General features: G+C 41.3%; 3 protein-coding genes across 3 annotated transcripts; all 3 read left to right on the top strand.

Moving 5' to 3' along the window:
- The first annotated feature begins 495 nt into the window (after positions 1–495).
- On the top strand, positions 496–1,431 carry LOC142849601 (olfactory receptor 2AE1-like). Its single transcript, XM_075972038.1, has one exon. It carries the CDS (start codon positions 496–498, stop codon positions 1,429–1,431), a length of 936 nt encoding a protein of 311 aa, XP_075828153.1.
- A 10,374-nt stretch (positions 1,432–11,805) lies between these two features.
- LOC142849672 (olfactory receptor 2AE1-like) lies at positions 11,806–12,741 on the top strand. Its single transcript, XM_075972165.1, has one exon. The coding sequence runs from the start codon at positions 11,806–11,808 to the stop codon at positions 12,739–12,741; it is 936 nt and encodes a 311-aa protein (XP_075828280.1).
- A 10,452-nt stretch (positions 12,742–23,193) lies between these two features.
- On the top strand, positions 23,194–24,424 carry LOC142849717 (small ribosomal subunit protein eS7-like). Its single transcript, XM_075972308.1, has 2 exons — positions 23,194–23,238; positions 23,879–24,424. Exons 1-2 carry the CDS (start codon positions 23,194–23,196, stop codon positions 24,407–24,409), a joined length of 576 nt encoding a protein of 191 aa, XP_075828423.1. The 3' UTR covers positions 24,410–24,424.
- The last annotated feature ends 1,010 nt before the right edge of the window (positions 24,425–25,434 follow it).

Here is a 25,434-nt window from a genome sequence, read left to right on the forward strand (position 1 = left end):
GTTTGTAGAAGTCTATATATTCTTGGATTTTAGAGTGGTCATGATTTCAAGATTCAACTATTTCAATAATTAGGGATGTGAAATAATTAGAAACAAATATAAGCTTGTATGAAAAGGTCCATATTTGAGGGCTAGAAAGATGACTCAGCAGTTAAGAGCTTGGTTACTTTTCCATACGACTTGGATTCAATTCCCAGCACCCACATTGTGGCTCATGATCTTCTGTAACTCCAGTTCTAGGAGATGCAGCACCTCTTTCTGGCATCCAGGCACTGTATGCACGAGGTGCACAGACATACAGGCAGGAGAAATATCCATAAACATAAAATAATAAAAAGATAATGTCCGCATGTAAAGTACCCTGCACACATAATAACCATACCTGATGAAAATTAAAAAAGAATAAAAAATTCTTTTCCCGATTTATTTCTGAAGTTGTGTTTCTGCATCACACTCATGTCCTCTCCTGGTTCTCTCAGGGGATGAAGAAGGAACATGTGGGGGTGGAACCAGACGTCTCTGGAAGACTTCATCCTTCAAGGGCTCTTTGATGACTCCTTCAACCACCTTTGTCTTTTCCTCCTGATCATGCTGGTGTTTCTTACTGCAGTGAGTGGCAACAGCCTCACCATCCTCCTCATCTGTGCTGACCCCCGTCTTCACACACCAATGTACTTCCTGCTCAGCCAGCTGTCCCTCATGGATCTGATGCATGTCTCCACAACCATTCCCAAGATGGCGACCAACTACCTGTCTGGGAAGAAGTCCATCTCGTTTGTGGGCTGTGCCACCCAGCACTTCATGTACCTGTCTCTTGGTGGTGCAGCGTGTGTCCTCCTGGCTCTCATGTCTTATGACCGCTATGTTGCCATCTGTCACCCCTTACGCTACACTGTGCTCATGAGCAGAAGAGTAGGGGTGATGATGGCTGTCATGTCATGGTTGAGTGCATCTGCCAACTCCCTAATCCACACATCCATCTTGATGAGCTTCCCTTTCTGTGGTTCAAGAATCATCCACCACTTCTACTGTGAGTATCCTGCTGTTGTGAAGTTGGTGTGTGGGGACATCACTCTGTATGAGACAGCAGTGTACATCTGCAGCGTTGTCTTCCTTCTCCTCCCCATCATTCTTGTCTCTGCATCCTATGGATTCATTCTGCACAGTGTCATGCAGATGCGCTCAGCTGGGAGTAAGAGAAACGCCTTTGCTACCTGCAGCTCTCATCTCATTGTGGTTTCTTTTTATTACGGTGCCAGTATGTTCTCCTATATGAGACCCCGGTCCCAACACACTCCATTGCAAGACAAAGTTGGTTCTCTTTTCTATAGCATCATCACTCCCACCCTGAATCCCCTGATTTATACTCTCAGGAATCAGGATGTTGCCAAGGCTCTGAAGAGAGTGCTGAGAAGGGACATTGTTGCCTAGGGACTACCATTGTAGTTGTCTGGATACAGTGCTGGGTAGAATATACTCCTTCCATTGATCAGGGCAAAACACTATGACTTTTAAGATCCAGATTCCTGATGCTCTTTGAGGAGGACATGAGTGAAATTTTAACTTCTAATCTCACTATTATAATATTTTTTTTCCAGCATGCCATACCATACATTATGTCTCAGTAAGCTGTTTGAGAAGTGGCAGACAATATCAAACTATCTCTCCAGTGGAGTTCATACAGGGTAGTAGCTCAGTTGGTGAGGTGCATGTGCAAGCATGAGCTGTGTCCTACCCCAGACCTTGTGTCAAGAGTCCAACATGGTGGTATAAGCTCATAATCCCAGTGTTATAGAAGTGGAGACAAGCTGCTGCCTGTGGCTTCCAGTCTATCCAGCCTGTCTTAATGGGCAGTTCAGGTCAGGGAGGCTCAAAGACAGTGGGTGTGTCCAGAAGAACAGCACCCATGGTTGAGCTCTAGTCTACACACACACACACACACACACACACACACACACACACACAGTGAGGGGAGATAGAATAGATAGGAATCCACTGATAAGAACAGAAATAGACAGACAGAGAATAAAAAAGGTAAAGAAGACACACAAAGGCCAGTGAACCTGAAAAAAAATGGTCTGGTAGTGAAACAAGGGTCTTTTGCATTCATTGTTTTTATTAACTTAAGATAGGTAATGTCTGACAAAAGAGTGTCAAATTGAGGCACTGTGGTGATAGGATAGGAATCGCTCCCACAGACTCATGTGCTTGTATTCTTGGCCTATAGGGAGTGGCACTATGATGTGAGATGTCCTTCTGGGCACGCGAATATGTGCTGCTTTTATTGGCTGATGAATAAAAGTGTTTTGGCCTATGACAGGGCAGAATATAGTTAGGTGGGAAAGCCAAACCAAAGACAGGGAGAAAAAAAAGGCAGAGACCAGGGAGACGCCAGCATTCGCTGGAGAAGCAAGTTGTGAAGTAGCAACTCAAAGCCACATGGTAAAATATAGAATAGAAATGGGTTAATTTAAGTCGTAAGACCTAGTTAATAAGAAGCCTTAGCCATTGGCCAAACTGTAATGAATATTAATCTTTACACCGGTTATTCGGGAACTGGCGGGCGGGAGAGAAACCTCCAGTTACAAATGGTGCAGCAACGTGAGGCTCTTGAATTTCCATAGAGCCTGAGAAAGCTTAAAAAACAAAAAGGCTCTAAATGCACAGAAACAGAGCTGGACTGTGCTTCCTAGACTCACAGTCTCTTGCCAGCAGCAGCGCAGAGACGTGTCTCCTCCCATCAGCTCCCTGCAAGATGGAGCGGGCTGCCAGCGGCCACGAGCTAAGCAGCTTGGTGGTCTCGGCAGTCTCACACAGAGAAACTAATCACCCGCACGCTGTGTGGCGTATTTAGCTTTTATTCACACGTGTGGGCTGGATGCACACTACCTGATGGGCTGCACGAACCCTTGAAATCGGCGGGGCTGCGGGGGGCGGGGGGGGGGGCGGACGGACGTGAGACTCTCAGGTACCCGCACCATGATGGAAAGCCAAGCAGGGGCAGAGCCCACCCCCAAAGCTGCCACTTTGTTCCTAGCCGTGCCCACTTAACAATTTAAAGCAGTGATTAGAAAGAGATTACAGATACACAATAAAGACAGATTCAGACAAAAATCAACCTCTAAACGAGTCTCAGTGTGTTCAAAAAAATGTATGTAAGCTTAAGAAAGGAGGAAAATGGGTATAGGCAGTTATAGAAAAAACACATAGTTTTAAAAAATAAAACAAAGTCTTTAAAGAGACAGTAAAAGTAATATAAAAGAAATAAACTATGTAAAGATGGAAAATGCACAGAGAGTCTGGATTATGTATACTATTGTGTTTTCTTTGAATTTTTGACTGTTAATGAGCTAACTGCTGAGAGACTAAGTTAAATCAATACATTTATTAAATTAATAATTTATTTTTTAAAAATGATCTTTTCTCATTTTACATACCTATCCCACTCCCCCTCCCTCTCCTCCTCCCACGTCCCCCACATTTCCCACCCCCAACCCCCACCCGCTCCTCAGAGAGGGTAAGGCATCTCATGGGGAGTCAACAAAGTCTGACACATCACTTTGAGGCAGGACCAAGGGGCTCCCATCTACGGTTCGGGTGAGCAAGGCATCCCTCCAAAAAGAATGGGCTCCAAAAGGCCAGTTCAAGCACTAGGGATAATCCTGGTCGCACTGCCAGTGGCTGCAAAGACTGCCCCAACCACACCCGTCACCCACATTCAGAGGACTTAGTTTGGTCCTATGCAGGTTTCCCCATTGTCAGTCCAGTGTCAGGGAGCACCCACTAGCTCAGGCCAGCTGTTTCTATCGGTACCCCCTTCATGGTCTTGATTTCTTAGCTCATATTATAGCTCCCCCCTCTCTTGGACTGGTCTCTGGAAGCTTTGCCCGGTGCTTAACTGTGGATCTCTGCATCTGCTTCCATCAGTTGCTAGATGAAGGTTCTATGATGACAAGGCAGTCATCAATCTGATTACAAGGGAAGACCAGTTCAGACACTTTGTCCACTTAGAGTCTTAGCTGGGGCCATCCTTGTGGATACCTGAGACTTTCCCTGGTGCCAGGTTTCATGCTAGTTTCACAATGGCTCCCACAATCAAGATATCTCTTTCCTTGTTCTCCCTCTCTGTCCTTTCCCCATCTTGACCATCCCATTCCCTTGTGTTCTCCTCCAACTTCTCTCCTTCTCCCCCACCATTCCACCCTCCTTTTGCCTCCATCACGTTCCCAATTTTCTTAGAAGAAAGTTCTGTCTATTTCCCCTTTCCTGGGGTATCCATATACGTCTCTCTTAGGGTTCTTGTTCCCCAGCTTCTCTGGGGTCTTGGCATAGAGGCTGGTTGTCTTTGCTTTGCATCTAATATCCACTTATGAGTGAGTACATACCATGTTTGTCTTTCTGGGTATGGGTTACCTCACTCAGGATGTTTTTCTTTTTCTAGTGCCATCCATTTGCATGCAAATTCCAAAATGTCATTTTTTTAAACTGTGGCGTAGTACTCCATTGTGTAAATGTACCACACTTTTTTGTCGTTGTTGTTTTATCCATTCTTTGATTCAGGGGCATCTAGGTTATTTCCAGGTTTTGTCTATTACAAATAATGCTGCTATGAACGTAGTGGAACAAATGTCCTTGTGGTATGGGTCTGCAATCTTTGGGCATATGCCCAATAGTGGTATTGCTGGATCTTAAGGTAAATTGATTCCCAAGTTTCTGAGAAATCACCATACTGATCTCCAAAGTGGTTGTAAAAGTTTGCACTCCCACCAGCAATGGAGGAATGTTCCCCTTTCTCTGCATCTTCTCCAGCATAAGCTATCCTAGGCGTTTTTGATCTTAGCTATTCTGACTGATGTAAGAGGGAATCTCAGAGTTGTTTTGATTTGCATTTCCCTGATGACTAAGGATGTTGAGCATTTTCTTAAATGTCTTTCAGCCATTTTAGATTTCTCTGTTGGGAGTTCTCTGTTTAGGTTTTTACTTTTTTTTTAAATTGGATTATTTGTTCTTTTGATGACCAATTTCTTGAGTTCTTTGTATATTTTGGAAATCAGACCTCTGTCTGATGTAGGGTTGGTGAAGATCTTTTCCCATTCTGTAGGCTGTTGTTTTGTCTTGTTGACCGTGTCATTTGCTTTACAGAAACTTCTCATTTTCAGGAGGTACCATTTATTAAATGTGTCTCTCAGTGTCTGTGCTACTAGGGTTATATTTAAGAAGAGGTCTCTTGTGCCAATGCATTCAAGTGTACTTACTTTCTCTTCTATGAGGTTCAGTGTGGCTGGCTTTATGTTTAGGTCTTTGATCCATTTGGACTTGAGTTTTGTGCATGTGATAGATATGGATCTATTTTCATTGTTCTACATGTTGATATCCAGTTATGCCAGCACCATTTGTTGAAGATACTTTTATTTTCTTTATATTTTTTTTGCTTCTTTATAAAAAATCAGGAGTGCTGGATTTGTGGCTATGTATTGTTTAAATTTGTTGTTATCCTGGTCAAAAGACACTTAAGGTCATGCTCAACTTCCTTAGAGATCAGGGAAATGCAAATCAAGACAACTTTAAGATACCATCTTACACCTGCCAGAATGGCTAAAATAAAAAACACCAATGATAACCTTTGCTGGAGAGGTTGTGGAGAAAGGGGTACACTCATCCATTGCTGGTGGGAATGCAAACTTGTGCAACCACTTTGGAAAGCAGTGTGGAGGTTTCTCAGGAAATTCGGGATAAAGTTACCCCTGGACCCAGCAATACCACTCTTGGGAATATACCCAAGAGAGGCCTTATCATACAACAAAAGTATATGCTCTACCATGTTCATAGCAGCATTGTTTGTAATAGCCAGAACCTGGAAACAACCTAGATGCCCTTCAATGGAAGAATGGATGAAGAAAGTATGGAATATATACATATTAGAATATTACTCAGCAGTAAAAAACAAGGACTTCTTGAATTTTGCATGCAAATGGATGGAAATAGAAAACATTATCTTGAGTGAGGTAAGCCAGACCCAAAAAGAGGAACATGGGATGTACTCACTCATATTTGGTTTCTAGCCATAAACAAAGGACATTGAGCCTATAATTAGTGATCCTAGAGAAGCTAAATAAGGAGAACCCAAAAAAAACCATATAGGCATCCTCCTGAATATAAACCTTCATCAGGCGATGAAAGGAGACAGAGACAGAGACCCACATTGGAGCACAGGACAGAAATCTCAAGGTCCAAATCAGGAGCAGAAGGAGAGAGAGCACGAGCAAGGAACTCAGGACCGCGAGGGGTGCACCCACACACTGAGACAATGGGGGATGTTCTATTGGGAACTCACCAAGGCCAGCTGGCCTGGGTCTGAAAAAGCCTGGGATAAAACCGGACTTGCTGAACTTGGCGGACAATGAGGACTACTGAGAACTCAAGAACAATGGCAATGGGTTTTTAATCCTACTGCACGTGCTGGCTTTGTGGGAGCCTAGGCAGTTTGGATACTCACCTTAGTAGACCTGGATGGAGGTGGGTGGTCCTTGGACTTCCCACAGGGCAGGGAACCCTGATTGCTCTTTGGGCTGAGGAACTGGTTGGGGGAGGGGGAGGGAGAGGGGGAGGGAAATGGGAGGCGGTGGCAGGGAGGAGGCAGAAATCTTTAATAAATAAATAAAAAAAAAGATGTTTTGAATACAGAGCATGTCACTAGTTGAGAGCGTTAGAAAAAAAATCAGGAGTTTGTAGGTATGTGGGTTGATATCCAGTCTTCGATTGGCTTTCGTTGGTCCTCCTGTCTGTTTCTATGCCAATACCAGGTTGTTTTCAGTATTGTAGCTCTCTAGTAGAGTCAGGGATTGTGATGCCTCCAGAAATTTTTATTTTACAGATTGTTTTGTCTATCTTGGGTTTTATTTGTTTTTCCATATAATGGTGATTATTATTATTCTTTCGTGGTCTGTGAAGAATTTTACTGGGATTTTGATGGGTATTGCATTGAATCAGTAGAATGCTTTTGGTAAGATTGCCTTTTTAAAAAAATGTTGATCCTACCTACCCAGGAGCATGGGAGATCCTTCATTTTCTGTTGTCTTCTTCAATTTCTTTCTTCAAAGATTTAAAGTTCTTGTCATACAGTTCTTCCACTTGTTTGGTTAGAGCTACTTCAAGATATTTTATGTTATTTGTGGCTATTGTGAAGGATGCTGTTTTTCTGATTTCTTTCTCAGCCCATTTATCATCTGTGAACAGGTGGGCTACTGATTTTCTTGAGTTAATCTTGTATCCTGCTACATTACTGAAGGTGTTTGTGAGTTGTAGAAATTTCTTGGTAGAAATTTTCTGATCCCTTATGCAAGCTATCATATCATCAGCAAATAGTAAGTGTTTGACTTCTTTTCTGATTTTTTAAAATCATTTTGATATCTTTTTGTTGTCTTATTGGTCTAGCTAGAACCTCAAATACTATATTGAACAGATATGGAGAGAGTGGACAGCCTTGCCTTGTTCCTGATTTCAGTGGGACCGCTTTCAGTTTCTTCTTATTTAGTTTGATGTTATCTGTTGGCTTGCTGTATATTGCCTTTATAATGTTTAGGTATGTACTTTGTATCTCTGCTCTCTCCAAGACCTTTATTATGAATGAATGTTTTATTTTGTTAAAGGCTTTTTCATCATCTAATGAGATGATCATGTGGTTTTTTTTCCAGTTTGTTTATATGGTGGATTACATTGACAGATTTTCATATGTTGAACCATCCGTGCATTTCTGGGATAAAGCTGGCTTGATAATGGTGGATAATTTTTCTGATGTGTTCTTGGATTTTGTTTGCCAGTATTTTATTTAGTATTTTTGCATCAGTGTTCATGAAGGAGATTGGTTTGTAATTCTCTTTCTTAGTAATGTATTTGTGTGGTTTGTGTATAAGGGTAATTGTAGTCTCATAAAAAGAGTTTGGCAATATTCCTTATGTTTCTATTGTGTGGAATAATTTGAGGAGTATTGGTATTAGTTCTTTGAAGATCTTGTAGAATCCTGTGCTGAAAACATCTGGCCCTGGGCTTTTTTTTTTTGGGGGGGGGAGACTTTTGATGACTGTTTCTATTTCTTTGTCAGCTATAGGTCTATTTAATTTGCCCATCTGGTATTGATTTATTTTTGGTTATTGATATTTATCCAGAAAGTTGTTCATTTCCTTTAAGTTTTCCAATTTTGTGGAGTACAGGTTTTTGAAATATGACCTAATGTTACTCTGAATTTCCTTTATGTCTGTTGTTATGTCTTCCTTTTCATTTCTGATTTTCTTAATTTGGGTATTTTCTCTCTGCCTTTTGGTTAGTTTGGATAAAAGTTTATCTATTTTGTTGATTTTCTTGAAGAATCAACATTTTGTCTCATTGATTCTTTGTATTGTTTTCTTTGTTTCCATTTTGCTGATTTCAGCTCTCAATTTGATTATTTCTTGCTGTCTAGTCATCCTGGGTGAGTTTGTTTCTTTTTGTTCTAAAGTTTTGAGGTATTCTGTTAACTCACCAGTGTGGGATTTTCTTGCTTCTTTATGTTGGTATTTAGTGCTATGAATTTATTTAATGCTTTCATTGTATCCCATAGATTTGGATATGTTGTATGGTCATTTTCATTGAATTTTAGGAACTCTTTCATTTCTTCCTTTATTTTTTCCTTGACCCATTGATGATTCAAGTGACCATTGTTTAATTTCCATGAGTTTGTGGGCTCTGTGAAATTAGTGTTGTTGTTGAATTCTAATTTTAAGCCATGGTGATCTGATAAGATACATGGGTTATTCCATCTTTTTTGTATCTGTGGAGTTTGTTTTTTGTTACATAGCATGTGGTCAATTTTTGAGAAGGTTCCATGAGGTGCCAAGAAGAAGGTATATTCTCTTATGTTTGGATGGAATGTTCTATATATGTTTGTTAAGTCCGTTTGATTCATAACATCTGTTAGCTCCCTTATTTCTCTGTTAATTTTTTGTCTGACTGACCTGTCCAGTGGTGAGAGTGGAGTGTTAAAATCTCCCAATATTAGTGTGTGTGGCTTAATGTGTGATTTAAGCTTTAGAAATATTTCTTTTACATATGATGTTGCCCTTGTATTTGGGGCAGTATTAAGATTTTCTCTTCATAGATTTTTCCTGTGACTATTATGAAATGTCCTTCTTTGTCTCTTTTGATTGATTTTAGTTTGAAGTCTATTTTGTTAGATATTAGGATAGCTATACCAGCTTGTTTCTTAGGTCCATCTGATTGGAAAATTCTTTCCCAATCCTTTAGTCTGAGTCTATGTCTGTCTTTGATGCTGAGGTATGTTTCTTGTATGGAGCAGAAAGATGGATTTTGTTTTTGTATTCAATCTGTTAACCTGTGTCATTTTGTAGGTGAGTTGAGTTCACTTAGATTGAGGGATGTTAATGACCGATGCTTGTTTGTTCCTGTTATTTTAGTTTTCATTGTTGGTAATGGTATTGTGTGTTTTTCCCATTTTTGGGGATTTGCTGCTCTGAGATCATCTATTATTTATGATTTTGTGGATGTAGCCTACATTTTTTGGGTTAGAGTTTTCTTTCTAGTACTTCATGTAGAGCTTGGTTTGTGGATAGGAATTGGTTAAATATGGTTTTGTCATGGAATATCTTGTTTTGTCCTTCTATGGTGATTGAAAGTTTTGCTGGGTATAGTAGTCTGGGCTGGCATCCATGGTCTCTAAATGTCTGCATAACACTTGACCAGAACCTTCTGGCTTTCATTGTTTCCATTGTTTCCAAGTGAGGTGTAATTCTGATAGGTCTGCCTTTATATGTTACTTGACCTTTTTCCTTTGCAGCTCTTAATATTCTTTCTTTATGCTGTATGTTTAGTGTTTTGATTATTATGTGGTGAGGCAACTTTTCTTTTGATCCAGTCTTTTTGGTGTCTGTAAGCTTCTTGTATCTTCAAGTGCATATCTTTCTTTAGGTTGGGAAAGTTTTCGTCTGTGATTTTGTTGAATATATTTTCTGTGCTTTTGAGTTGGACTTCTGCTTTTTCTAGCCCTGTAACTCTTAGGTTTTGTCTTTTCATGGTGTCCCATACTTCCTGGATATTTTGTATTAAGCTTTTGTTAGAGTTAATGTTTTATTTGACTAATGAGTCTATTTTATTTATTGTTTCTTCATTGCTTGAGAGTCTCTCTTCCATCTCATGTATTCTTTTGTTTATGCTTGCATTTGTGGTTCCTGATTGTTTTCTCATAATTTCCATTTCTATAATTCTCTCATTCAGTGTTTTCTTTATTGTCTCTATTTCGATTTTTTTATTTCTTCTCACCTTTTTCCCGTCTTCTCATCCATTTCTATAAGGGCGTTTTTTACATGTTGTTTAAGGGACTCTATTGCTTTCATAAAGTCAATTTTTCCCACTTTTTCTGTGTTAGGGTGTTCAAGTCCTTCTGTTGTAAGATCATCGGGTTCTGGTGTTTTCATGCTGTTTTTCAGATTGTTGGGTGAATTCTTGCCTTGGCGCCTGCCCATCTCCTCCTATCAATGCTATCTAATGGGTCCTTTAAAACAGGATCAGGTTTCCCTGCTGGCCAGTGGCCCTGCTTACAAAATGCCCTCCCTCTGTTTCCTGGCTCCCTCTGTTTCCTGGCTCCCACCACAGGCCAAGATCCCTCTCACCACTCAGAAGGGTCTTCAGGAACAGGACCAGGCTCCCCGTTTGCCAGGAACCTCGCCAACAAAACCCTACCACTCTGCAGGCTAGCCACCAAAACAAAGAAACTCCCGCTGCCCTCTGCCCCAAGCTCCCGACCCAGCACCCAAACAGGCTAAACTGGGTGAACCCATGGCCCTGCGGAAGGGAGGGAGAGTGAAGGAGGGCCCTGGGCTCAAGCTGGGATGGGCCAGAGAGAGAGAGAGAGAGGTCGCAGCAGAGGAGGAGCAGCCCCAGCAGAGGGGACCAGCCCTCATAGACTAACGGGGGGGGGGGAGTCTGGGGGATCGGGGAATGCCCCCGCTCTGTTTCCTGTGTCCCGCCCTGGGTCAAGAACACTCTCCCCACTCAGGAGGGTCTTCAGGGACAGGACCAGGCTCCCTGTTCGTCAGTGGACCTCGCCAATAAAAGGCCTACCACTCTGCAGGCCAGCCCCCAAAAAACTTACTTGATTTAATTGTAGTGGGGCGATCTGCTCTCAGTGTGGGCTTCACTGTTTCATGCTTGGACTATCCCGCATCCGCTGCATGCGCCTGCGCGCCGGTCTCTGCCCTCTGAGTGCAAACTCCCTGGGTCATACTTCTTGATGGAATGTTGATTGGTTTCATACAGGTGATCCTAACATGTTGAGTTCAGGAGTGCAGTGCCCATGCTCTTTCCTGAAGACAGCATTTGAACCTCATTCACGTCCGATGATTCCACACAAGCCTCAGGGTTTAAGCTTCAGCAGTCAGGCATGTATGGCACCTTGTATTGTTTTTGGTGAGATGTCACCTAAGCACCCATGTTGGGCTTTCTATACAATGGAGATATTCTGGAACTTCACAGTGATGATGACTTTTAAGAAAGTGTTGTAGGTTTCTCTTTTTAAAATATCACTTGCATATTTAGAGTTGTTGCACAACTAGAAATAGGTAGACATTTCTACAAATTGTCCAAAGGCCCAGTATCATGTCCAATGGATATATACAAAGACATTTAAAGTATTTAAAATAAAGAGAAAAAATTCTTCACATTTTTCCTGAGAAAGGAAGTACTCATTGTCAAGTTGTGTTTCTTGCATCACACTCCTCTCCTCTCCTGATTCTTTCAGGGAATGAGGAAAGGAACATGTGTGGGTGGAATCAGACCTCCCTGGAAGACTTCATCCTTCAAGGGCTCTTTGATGACTCCTTCAACCACCTTTGTCTTTTCCTCCTGATCATGCTGGTGTTCCTTACTGCAGTGAGTGGCAACAGCCTCACCATCCTCCTCATCTGTGCTGACCCCCGTCTTCACACACCAATGTACTTCCTGCTCAGCCAGCTGTCCCTCATGGATCTGATGCATGTCTCCACAACCATTCCCAAGATGGCGACCAACTACCTGTCTGGGAAGAAGTCCATCTCGTTTGTGGGCTGTGCCATCCAGCACTTCATGTACCTGTCTCTTGGTGGTGCAGCGTGTGTCCTCCTGGCTCTCATGTCTTATGACCGCTATGTTGCCATTTGTCACCCCTTACGCTACACTGTGCTCATGAGCAGAAGAGCAGGGTTGATGATGGCTGTCATGTCATGGTTGAGTGGATCTGTGGACTCCCTAATCCTCACATCTGTCTTAATGAGCTTCCCTTTCTGTGGTTCAAGAATCATCCACCACTTCTACTGTGAGTATCCTGCTGTTGTGAAGCTGGTATGTGGTGATGTCACTCTGTATGAGACCACAGTTTACATCTGCAGCATTGTCCTTCTTCTCCTTCCCATCATTCTTGTCTCTACATCCTATGGATTCATTCTGCACAGTGTCACGCAGATGCGCTCAGCTGGGAGTAAGAGGAACGCCTTTGCTACCCGGGCAGCTCTCATCTCATTGTGGTTTTCCTTTTTTTATGGTGGCAGTATGTTCTATATGAGGCCCAAGTCCCAGCACACCTCACTGCAAGACAAAGTTGGTTCTCTTTTCTATATCATCATTACTCCCACCCTGAATCCCCTGATTTATACTCTCAGGAATAAGGATGTTGTCAAGGCTCTGAAGAGAGTGCTGAGGAGGGACATTGTTGCCTAGGGACTACCATTGTAGTTGTCTGGATACAGTGCTGGGTAGAATATACTCCGAAAATTGATCTGGTCAAAACACTATGACTTTTAAGATCTAGATTTCTGATGCTCTTTTGTTGGCCAGGGTTTCTGTTCCACCTGGTCCCACAGCTGTTCAGTCCCAAAGAAACACACAGAGGCCTACATTAAGTATAAACTGGTTGGCCTATTAGCTCAGGCTTCTTATTAACACATACAACTTATGTTAGCCCATAATTATTGTCTGTGTTAGCCATGTGGCTTGATACTTTCACCAGTGAGGCTTTTTTTTTTTATCTTGCTTCCTCTGTGTCTGGCGTCCTCTGAGTCTGAATGATGACTGCAGACTGACTCTTTCCTCTCCCCCCTTTTTTTGTTTGGTTGTTTCAGAGAGATTTTCTCTGTAGTTTGGAGCCTGTCCTGGAACTAGCACTCGTAGACCAGGCTGGCCTCACACTCACAGAGATCTTTGAGGAGGACACATATGGAGTTTTAGCCTCTAATCTCACTATTATATTATTTTTCCGCCATGCCATACCATACATTATGTTTGAGAAGTGATGGGCCATATCAAAATATCTCTCAAGTGGAGTTCATACAGGGCAGTAGCTCAGTTGGTGAAGTACTTCTTATGCAAGTTTGTGCTGTATCCTATTCCTGACTTTGTGCAAAGAGCCAGATATGGTGGTATAAGCTCGTAATCCTTGTATTGTAGAAGTGGAGACAAGCTGCTGCCATTTTCTCCCAGTCTTGCCAGCTTGTTTTAATGGGATGTTTCACACCAGGGAGGCTCAAAGTGAGTAGTTGGGTCCAGAAGAACAACACCCAAGGTTGAGCTCTAGTCCACAGACACACACATGCGCGCACACACACACACACATGCGCGCGCGCACACACACACACGAATGTTGAGGGGGGGATGGAATAGATAGGAATCCACTGATAGGGATAGAATCAGACAGACAGATTGACAGAGAATCAAAAAGTCACATAAAGGCCAGTAGACCTGAAAAAATAATGCATGGTAGTGAAACAAGGGTCTTTTACAATTATTGTCTATTAATTTAACATAGGTAAACCATGCCAAAAGAGAGTCAAATTGGGTCACTGTGGTAGTTTGAATGGGAATGGCCCCCACAGACTCAAGCATTTGAATGCTTGGCCTATAAGGAGTGAACTGTTAGGAGGTATGACCTTGTTGGAGGGAGAGCTTCACTGTGTGCTCAAATAATGCCTTGTTTGGGGCCCCTTCACCTCCTGTTGCCTGTGGATCAATTTGCAGAACTCTCAGCTCTTCTTCAGCACCATGTTTGCCTGCATGCCACCTTGTCCGCCATGACAATAATGGACTAAACATCTGAAAAATGTAAGTCACCCCAATTTAATGTTTACTTTTATGAAAGTTGCCTCTGTCGTGGTGTTTCTTCACAGCAATAAAAACCCTAACTAAGACACACACATTTCTTGTTACTGAAAGTGTGTAGATTAAAGCAAGTTTTAGAAGAAAGGGTGGAGGTGGCCCGGCAGGATGGTTCAAAATGAAAACATGCTTGCTTCAAAGGTGCTGATAATTCACGTTTGATACTCAAAATGCACATGGTCTGAGGGGGAGAAATGATTCCTGACAGCTGTTTTTTGACTTCCTCATGTATTCAATAGCATATGCCCCCCATTTAGAAAGTAATAAATAAAGAAGAAAGGATAGATGCCATGAAAGCCATATTTGTAGATCTTTAAAGCTTGTTTTACTCAGTAGACAAGAATCCCGAGAGGGGAGGAGGTGATAGCTCAGTGGGTAAAGAAACTTGCTGTCAACTTTGGTGACATGATTTCAAGCCCTAGGACACACATGATGGAAGGTTGTCCTTCTACTTTTAAATCCACAAGACAGATGAAATTAATAACAGCTCATTCTCAGAGAAATGAATTCAGAGAGAATGAATAAAATTTTTTGCTTATTTTTTTTGAGGCAGGGTATCACCATGCTTCTTTGGCTGATTGGCACTCACTAGGTACAGGTTGGCTTGATCTCAGAGGTCAACTGGCATTGACCTCCAGAGTACTGGGATTAAAGGAATGTACCAACATGCTTGACCATGTCTTGAGTGTTCTTAGTAAAAACGTGAATGTATAGTTTTTAAAATGTGTGTTAAATCACACAGATGTTAACTGAGTGTCTGTCGTCAGTCAAGTGCTTTGGTGGGTTTCTGGGATTTGTCTTTATAAAATCCCCCCATCCTATTGGGATGCTTCTGATTTATTTGTTCTGCAATGAAACTGCAACACACCAAATAGGGATATAAAGATCCATTATTTCAAAGACCCCCCAAACCTTCGTATTTTCTGAGGATCCATTTTTTTTTTTGTATTTTCTTAGGATTGCCTTTCAATTGGGAATCATATACATTTGGAAGAGAATTTGTCACTCACAAACGGTACAGTATATGATAAATTCACCTCCCTATGACTCAGCAATCTTATATAACTAGCTCATAAAATAAATCTTATATATAAAATACAGATGTCTGAGATTCTGTTTGTTTTGGTTTGAATTCTGAGCAAGAGATATGAGATCTGAATGTTATCATTGGAGAATGATTTTACTGAAGGGGCTGGCATTGGGCATAAGGCAGAGTTGGAGGCAGCTCCATTGAACTAAGCTCGTGTTGGTGATATGGATCAGATTCTAAATGCTAGTTGAGCAAGCCCAAGGTCATGAATTTGACCCTCCAGAACCAGGTACAGAGAGGTGTTGTCTGGACTCTTAAAACCCTAGTGCAGGGTGTAATTTGTACAGCCACTTTTGAAATCAATCTGATGGTTTCTTGGGAAATTGAAAGTCAATCTACCTCAAGAACCAGCTGTACTATTCCTGGGCATATACCCAAAGGACCCTCCATCATACCACAAGGGCCCTTGGTCAACTATGTTAATATCAGCCTTATTCTTAGTAGCCAGCAACTAGAAACAACCTAGATATCCCTCAACTGAAGAACGGGCAAATAAATAGTGGCACATTTACACAATGGAGTTTTACTCAGCTGTTAAAAAATTACATATTGAAATTTTCAGGCAAATGGATGGTACTAAAGAAAAAACCATCCTGATTGAGGTAACCCAGACCCAGAAAAATTAACATGATATGTGCTCACTTATATGTAGATATTAGCTGTAAAGTAGAACATGCCCATTCTATAATCCACAGACCCAGAGAAGCTAAGTAACAAGGAGGGCTCAAGAGGGAGCATTGTATGAGTCTCCCTGGAAATGGGAAATGGAATAGACATCATGAGTGGGGTAGGGTGTGGGGTGTACAGGAACAGGAGGGTGTAGCATGATCCTAATTGGTTTTTATCTATCTATCTATCTATCTATCTATCTATCTATCTATCTATCTATCTATCTATCTATCATCTATCTATCTATCTATCTATCTATCTATCTATCTATCTATCTATCTATCATTTTTCCATTCAAGAATTTCACTTCCTCCCCTCCTCCCATTCCCCTCCCGCTCCCCCACTCTGCCTCCTCCCTCTTCCTCCCTCCTTAAGAGAGGGCAGGCTACCCTGCCCTGTGGGAAGTCCAAGGCCCTCCCCCCTTTATCCAGGTCTAGGAAGGTGTGCATCCACATAGACTAGGGTCCCAAAAAGCCAATACATGCAGTAAAACAGGTCCCAGTGCCATTATCGATGGCTTCTCAGTCTGCCCCCATTGGCAGCCACATTCAGAGAGTCCGGTTTGATCACATGCTCGTTCAGTCCCAGTTCAGCTGGATTTGGTGAGCTCCCAGTAGATCAGGCACACTGTCTCAGTGGGTGGACCAACCCCCCCCACGGTCCTGACTTCCTTGTTCATCTTCTCCCTCCTTCTGTTCTTCAACTGGACCTTGGGAGCTCAGTTCGTTGCTCTGATGAGGGTCTCTGTCTCTATCTCTATCCGTCGCCGGACGAAGATTCTATGGTGATATCCGAGATAATCATCAGTGTGATAGTAAGGCAAGGCCAGTTTAGGCACCCTCTCCTCTGCTGCCCAAGGACCTAGCTGGGGACATCCCTGTGGACACCTGTGATCCCCTCGAGAGCCAAGTCTCTTGCCAAGCCTAAAATGGCTCTCATAATCTACATATCTTCTTCCCTGCTCCTATATCTGCTCTTCCTCCATCTCCACCCTCCCATTCCCCAAGCTCTTGCCAGTCTTTCCCTCCTCCCTTCTCGCCCCCCCTTCCCCCATCCCCACTTCAATCCCTACCCTCACCCCCATGTTCCCAACTTTTGCCCTGCAATCTTGTTTTTTTCCAATATCCAGGAGGATCAACATATGTTTTTCTTTGGGTTCACTTTGTTATTTGGCTTCTCTAGGCTTGTGAACTATAGGTTCAATGTCCTTTGTTTATGGCTAGAGTCCACTAAAGACCGAGTACATACCATATTCATCATTTTGGGTCTGGGTTATCTCACTCAGGATAGTGTTTTCTATTTCCATCCATTTGCAAGCAAAATTCAAGATGTCATTGTTTTTTTTTACTGCTGAGTAGTACTCTGATGTGTATATATTCCACACGTTGTTTATCCATTCTTCAATTGAGGGGCATCTAGGTTGTTTCCAGGTTCTGGCTATTACAAATAATACTGCTATGAACATAGTTGAACAAACGCTTTTGTAATATGACTGGGCATCTCTTGGGTATATTCCCAAGAGCAGAATTGCTGGATCCTGAGGTAGATTGATTGCTAGTTTCCTGAGAAACCGCCACACTGCTTTCCAAAGTGGTTGTACAAGTTTGCATTTCCACGAGCAATGGATGGGTGTTCCCCTTACTCCACATCCTCTCCAGCATAGGCTATCATTGGTGTTTTTGATTTTAGTCATTCTGACAAGTGTAAGATGGTATCTCAAAGTTGTTTTTTTTGTTTTGTTTATTTATTTATTTGTTTTTTAATTTTCTCAAAGTTGTTTTGATTTGCATTTCCCTGATTGCTAAGGAAATTGAACATGACCTTAAATGTCTTTTGGCCACTTGAACTTCTTCTGTTGAGAATTCTCAGTTCTGTACCCCATTTTTTAATTGGGTTAATTAGAATTTTAATGCCTAATTTCTTGAGTTCTTTATATATTTTGGAGATCAGACCTTTGTCTGATGCGGAGTTGGTGAAGATCTTCTCCCCTTCAGTAGGATGCCTTTTTGTTTTAATAATAATGTCCTTTGCTTTACAGAAGCTTCTCCGTTTTAGGAGGTCCCATTTATTCATTGTTGCTCTTATTGTCAATGCTACTGGGGTTATAAGTAGGAAGTGGTCTCCTGTGCCAATGTGTTGCAGTGTACTTCTCACTTTATCTTCTATCAAGTTCAGTGTGGTCAGATTTATATTGAGGTCTTTAATCCATTTGATCTTGAGTTTTGTGCATGGTGATATATATGGATCTATTTTCATTCTTCTACAGGTTGACATCCAGTTATGCCAGCACCATTTGTTGAAGATGCATTCTTTCTTCCATCTTATAGTTTTAGCTCCTTTGTTGAAAAGGTTTGTGGATTAATATCCAGGTCTTCCATTCGATTCCATTGGTCGATGTCTGTTTTTATGCCAATACCATACTGTTTTCATTAGTGTAGCTCTGTAATAGAGTTTGGAGTCAGGGATGGTGATGCCTCCTGAAGTTCCTTTATTGTATAGGATTGTTTTTGTTGTCCTGGGTCTTTTGTTTTTACATATTAAGTTGATTATTGTTCTCTCAAGGTCTGTGAAGAATTTTGTTGGGATTTTGATGGGAATTGCATTGAATTTATAGATTGCCTTTGGTAGAATTGTCATGTTTACTATGTTGATTCTATCCATCCAAGAGCATGGGAGTTTCCTCCATTTTCTTGTATCCTCTTCAATTTCTTTCTTCAAAGCCTTAAAGTTCTTGTCAAATAGATCTTTCACTTCCTTGGTTAGAGTTACCCCAAGATACTTTATGCTATTTGTGACTATTGTGAGAGGTGAAGTTTCTTTGATTTCTCTCTCTGCTTCTCTATTCTTTGTGTAAAGGAGGACTACTAATTTTTTTTGTGTTGATATTGTATCTTGTCACATCACTGAAGATATTTATCAGCTGCAGGAGTTCTTTGGTAGAGTTTTTGGGGTTACTGATGTACACTATCATATCATCTGCAAATAACGAAAGTTTAACTTCTTACTTTCCAATTCGAATCCCCCTGATCTTCTTATGTTGTCTTATTGCTATTGCTAGAAGTTCAAGTACTATGCTGAAGAGATATGGTGAGAGTGGACAGCCTTGTCTTGTTCCTGATTTTAGTAGGATGGCTTTGAGTTTCTCTTCATTTAATTTGATATTAGCTGTTGGCTTGCTGTATATTGCTTTTTATCATATTTAGATATGACCCTTGTATTCCTAACCCATCCAAGACCTTTATCATAAAGGAGTGTTGAATTTTGTCATATGCTTTTTTCCGTATCTAATGAAATGATCATATGGTTTTTTTCTTTCAGTTTATTTAAATGATGGATTACATTGATAGATTTTTGTATGTTGAACCAGCCCTACATCTCTGGGATGAAGCCTACTTGATCATAATGGATAATTTTTTTTGATGTGTTCTTGGATTCAGTTTGCCAGTATTTTATTCCTTACCTTTTGCATCGATGTTCATGAGTGAGATTTGTCTGTAATTCTCTTTCTTGGTTGAGTCTTTGTGTGGTTTTGGTATCAGGGTAACTGTAGCTTCATAAGAAGAGTTTGTCAGTGACTCTTCTGTTTTTTTTGTGTGTGAAGCACATCAAAGAGTATAGGTATTAGGTCTTTTTGAAGTTCTGGTAAAATTCTGTATTAAAACCATCTGGTCCTGGGCTTTTTTTGGTTGGGAGGTTTTTTTTATGACAACTTCTATTTCCTCACGACTTATGGGTCTATTTAAATTGTTCACCTGGTCTTGATTCAATTTTGGTATATGGTATTATCTAAAAACAAGTCCATTTCTTTTACATTTTTCAACTTTGTGGCATATAGTCTTTTGTATTAAGACCTAATGATTCTCTGAATTTCCTCAGTGTCTGTTGTTATGTCCCCCTTTTCATTTCTGATCTTCTTAATTTGTGTGTTCTTTCTCTGCCTTTTGATTAGTTTGGATAGGGGTTTGTCAATCTTGTTGATTTTCTCAAAGAACCAGCTCTTTTTTCATTGATTCTTTTGATTGTTTTCTGTGTTTCTATTTTGTTGATTTCAGCCCTCAGTTTGATTATTTTCAGTCTTCTGCTCCTCCTGGGTGAGTCTGCTTCTTTTTTTCCCTAGAGCTTTCAGGTGTGCTGTTAAGTCTCTAATGTGAGCTTTCTCCATTTTCTTTATGTGGGCACTTAGTGCTATGAACTTTTCTCTTAGTATTGCTTTCATAGTGTTCCATAGGTTTGGGTATTTTGTGTCTTCATTTTTGTTGAATTCAATGAAGACTTTCATTTCTTCATTTCTTCCTTGACCCAGGGGTGGTTCAGTAGTTGACTGTTTAGTTTCCATGAGTTTGTAGGCTTTCTGGAGTTTATTGTTGAATTCTAACTTCATTCCACGGTGATCTGATAAGACACAGGTGGTTACTAAAATTTTTTTGTATCTGTGGATGCTTGCTTTGTTACCGAGTATGTGATCAATTTTTAAGAAGGTTCCATGAGATGCTGAGAAAAATGTATATTCTTTCCTGTGTGGGAGGAATGTTCTGTAGATGTCTGTTAAGTGCATTTGATTAATTACATCTGTTAGTTCTCTTATTTCTCTGTTAAGTTTCTGTCTGGTTGACCTGTCCATTGGTGAGAGAGGAGTGTTGAAATCTCCTACTATTGGTGTGGGATTTGATGTGTGCCTTGAGTTCTAGTAATGTTTCTTTTACATTTGTGGGTGCTTTTGAATTAGGGGCATAGATATTCAGGATTGAGACTTCATTTTGATGAATTGTTCCTGTTATGAGTATAAAATGTCATACTCCATCTCTTCTGATTGATTTTAGTTTGAAATTAATTTTGTTAGATATCAGTATAGCCATACCTGCTTTTTTTTTTAGGTCCATTTGTTTGGAAAACCATTTCCCAACCCTTTACTCTGAGGTAGTGTCTGTCTTTAAAGTTTAGGTGTGTTTCTTGTAAACAGAAGAATGTTAGATACTGTTTTCATATCCATTCTCTTAACCTGTACCTTTCTATAGGTGAATTGAGTCCATTGATATTAAGTGATATTAATGACCAGTGATTGTTAACTCAGTTTATTATTTTTGGTGGTAGTGTTTGTGTGTTTCCCTTCTTTGAGTTGTGCTGGTGGAGGGTTATCAGATGTCTGTGTTATTATGGGGTGTTGATGGCTTCCTCGAGTTGTGGTTTTTGTTCTAGTACTTTCTGTAAGGCTGGGTTTGTGTCTATGTATCTTTAAAATCTGTTTTTGTCCTGGAATATCTTGTTTTCTCCATTGATGGTTAATGCAGGATTTGCTGGGTATAGTAGTCTGGGCTTGCATCCATGGTCTCTTAGTGTCTGCAGCACATCTATCCAAGACCTTCTGGCTTTCATGGTTTCCATAGAGAAGTCAGGTGTAAGTCTGATAGGTTTACTTTTATATGTTACTTGACCTTTTTCCTTTGCAGCTCTTAATTTTCTTTATTTTGTATGTTTTGTGTTTTGATTATTATATGGTGAGGGGACAGTTTTTTTTTGATCCAGTCTATTCAGTATTCTTTTATGCTTCTTGTACCTTCATAGGAATATCCTTCTTTAGGTTGGGAAAGTTTTCTTCTATAATTTTGTTGAATATATTTTCTGGGCCTTTGAGCTGTAAATCTTCTCCTTCTTCTACCCCTATTATTCTTAGGTTTGGTCTTTTTATTGTGTCCCAGATTTCCTGGATGTTTGTGTTAAGAATTTGTTGGATATGCTATTTTCTTTGATCAATGAATTTATTTCCTCTATAGTATCTTCAGCGTCTGAGATTCTTTCTTCTATGTCTTGCATTTGGTTGGTTATACTTGACTCTGGAGTCCCTCTTTGTTTACCCAGATATTCCATATCAAGCCATCCCTGGGTTTGTGTTTTCTTTATTGCCTCCATTTTGGTCTTCAAGTCTTGAACTGTTTTCTTTACCCATTTTATTGCTTTTTCTTGGTTTTCTTTGAGGGATTTATGAATTTCTTCTAACTCTTTGTGTTCTCTTCCATTTCTCTAAGGGAGTTTTTCACATCCTGTTTAAGGGCCTTTATCATTTTCATAATGTTATGCTTAAAGTAAATTTCTTCTACTTTTCTGGATTAGGGTGTTGAAGTCTTCCTGTTGCATGTTCACTGGATTCTGGTGTTGTCATGTTGCTTTTCAGGATGTTGGAGGAATTCTTGCATTGGTGCCTGCCCATCTCTTCCTTCAAATGCGGCCAGGAGAATCTTGGCGTCTTGGTCCAATCTTTGATGTGACTGACTGTGTACTTGGGGGGATTTTCTTATTCTGCCTTCTCTTAGGACCCCTCAGCACCGGAGCTGGCTCTCAGATCTCCTCTGCTCTGCTCTGAAGCAGGCTTTGCTCATGGATCTAAAGATCCCACAGATGGAAAAGAGTTCTTGGGGTAAGATGGGATGGGGTAGCTAGAGAAAATCAGTAGCCTGGGAGACACTCCACTGAATGGCCCGACATGTTTAGGGAAATGAAGGGGGCCTGTACTCTATTCAAGGGACCATCCAGCCAGGTGGGCACACACTTACCCCTCTGGATTGATCTCCTCACTACAGGAGCAGGGACTCTTTGATGACTATCTTAAATATTGCCAAAGAGCCTTTATCTAGCAACTGATGGAAGCAGAAGCAAAGAACCACTGCAAAGCACTGGGATGAGCTCTCAAAGTCCAGTTGAAGAATAGGTGGGGGTGAGAACATGAGTAAAAAGGTCAAGACCATGATGGGGACACCCACTAAAAGAGTTTACCTGAATAATTGGTGTTGTGGGAGCTGCGGGCTGTGTTCCACCTGGCTCCCAGCTGCCTGGTTTGCTTATGCCCCAAAATAACAACACACAATTTGTATTCACTTAAACACTGCTTGGCCCACTAGCTCTAGCCTCTTAAGGGCTAATTCTCATATTTTGCCTAACCCATTTTTAGTAATCTGTGTAGCACCAGTCTTACTGGGAAAGATCCAGCATGTATGACCTGGAGGCTTGCTTCATCGCGTCTGCCTCAGAGAGCAGCAGTCTGGCATCTGTCTGAGGCATCTGCCCGGGAGAGGGGAGCATGGCCTCTGAGCTCACTTCCTCTTCCTCCCAGCATTCTGTTCTGTTTACTCCTCCCACCTATGTCTTAACCTATGAGGCCAAGCAGTTTCTTTATTACTTAACCAATGACCTTCCTCCATCAAATGGGAGATCATCAACTCCAACCAGACAGGGAAGGAGCCAGCATAGGACCAAACTAAGCCCTCGAAATGTGGATGACAGTTGTATATCTGAAGCAGACTGCAGAGCCACAGGTAGCGGAACCAGGATTTATCCCTACTGCATGTATGGCTTTTTGTAACCAATTCTCTTTAGAGGGATACCTTGCTCAGCCTTGGTCCTTTCTTAAAGCAATGTGTCTTACCTCCTCTGGTGTGGGAGCATTGTTTGTATTCTGTCCATCATGTTTTAAATAAACGCTGATTGGCCAGGCAGGAGTATAGGCAGGTCAACCAGATAGGAAGTAGAAGCAGGGTGATGAGAACAGGAGAATTCTAGGAAGGAGGAAGCCCATTTCTCCCACTCCTGCCCAGACCATGGAAGAAGGAAGATGTGACCTGCCACACTGAAAAAGGTACTGAGCCATGTGGCTAATATAGATAAGAATAATGGGTTAATATAAGTTATAAGAGCTAATGCGAAGCCTGAGCTAATGGGTCAATCAGTTTATAATTAATGCAGACTCTCTGTGTGAATGTCTTTGGGGCTTACCAGCTGTGGGAACTGGACAGTACAGAAACCCCAACATGCAGGCCTCTCATGTTACAGAATGGTGCCCAACCTAATGTTACACTCCTCTGAGGAGTCGTGCCTTAGATGGGGGGAGGCTGAAAGGAATGGGAACTTGGATTGGTGTGTAAAAAGAAAAAAGGTAGTTTTTATAAAACTAACGAGTTCGAGTCTGGCATCTCTCAGGCGCTGCTCAAGCTGGAGATGAACTCAGATCTCAAGGCGCAGCTGCGGGAGCTCAACATCATTGCTGTAAAGGAAATTGAAGTTGGTGGTGGCCGGAAAGCCATCATAATTTTTGTGCCAGTTCCTCAGCTGAAATCCTTCCAAAAAATCCAAGTACAGCTGGTTCGTGAATTGGAGAAAAAGTTCAGCGGGAAACATGTAGTCTTCATTGCTCAGAGGAGGATTCTGCTCAAGCCAACTCGGAAAAGCCGTACGAAAAATAAGCAGAAGCGCCCCAGAAGCCACACGCTCACCATAGTACATGACACCATCCTTGAGGACTTGGTCTTCCCTATTGAGATTGTGGGCAAGAGGATCTGTGTGAAACTGGACGGCAGCCGGCTCATAAAGGTTCATTTAGACAAAGCACAGCATAACAACGTGGAACACAAGTTGGAAACTTTTTCCGGTGTGTATAAGAAGCTCACGGGCAAGGATGTTAATTTTGAATTTCCAGAGTTTCAGTTGTAAAGAAAATGACTGAATAAAGTGTCATTCGTTAAAAAAAAACCAGAAAAAAAATTTATAAAGTTACAAAGATGAATGTCCTTTCTTTCCCTTTCATCTGTCCATAGGAATGCTGGGATTACAATGTAAGCTACCATGTCTGACTTGTACATGTGTTCTGGGGTACAAACTCAGGTTCTCATTCTGGAGCTGCAGGCAGTTTAATCACTGACCCCTGTCTCCAGCTCCACTGCAGTAGTCCGGTGTCCCTGTTCCTGGTGCATTTTTTCCACACAGTAGCTAGAGTGATTCTTTTCAAACACAGATTTCTTCTTTCTTATACTTGGTTGAGAACACTTAGGAAAAAATCAGACCCAGGAAAAGTCTATATAACTAAGTTCTAGTTCTGTTTGGTCTCCTGTTTTCTTATACGGCAGCTATTTTAATTTCCTCGTCATTGTTTTTGAGCAGGTTCTTATGTCAGTCTGGTCTCAGACATGGTATATATAGGCCAAAGATGACCTTGAATTTCTGATCCTCCATTTCTACTTGGGATTACAGGCATGTGATACCACACTTGGCTTATGTGGTACTCAGTGGTCTATGTATACTAGGGAAGCACTGTATCAACTAAGTTACAGTACCTATGTAAAAAGTTGGACATGACCATGAACACCTACACCCACAATCTTAGGTAGAGGATGAAGAGACAGAATGATCCCTGAGGTTTCCTGGCCAGCTGATCTAGTCACAATAGTAAGCTGTAGGTTCAATCAGAAACTCCATGCTTTGCAAACAAGGTGGAGTTCCAACGAGAAAGAAGCCAGGTATCACCTCCAGCTTCCACATCTGTGGACACACATGTGCACACAAAGAATTATGTACACTTTCATAACACATACACATACAAAGCTATAACAAGGAGAGCCAAAAACCCTTGGAATCAAAAGACTGGCAGTGTACACACAAGGGCAAACCATGGTTCTTCCAAACTTTGCATCCAGTGTGGATATTGATGTGGGAATCACTTCTCAGGCTAGCACTGCAGC

This window comes from Microtus pennsylvanicus, chromosome 1 (assembly GCF_037038515.1).
Source record: "Microtus pennsylvanicus isolate mMicPen1 chromosome 1, mMicPen1.hap1, whole genome shotgun sequence".
In the NCBI taxonomy this organism is placed as follows: domain Eukaryota; kingdom Metazoa; phylum Chordata; class Mammalia; order Rodentia; family Cricetidae; genus Microtus; species Microtus pennsylvanicus.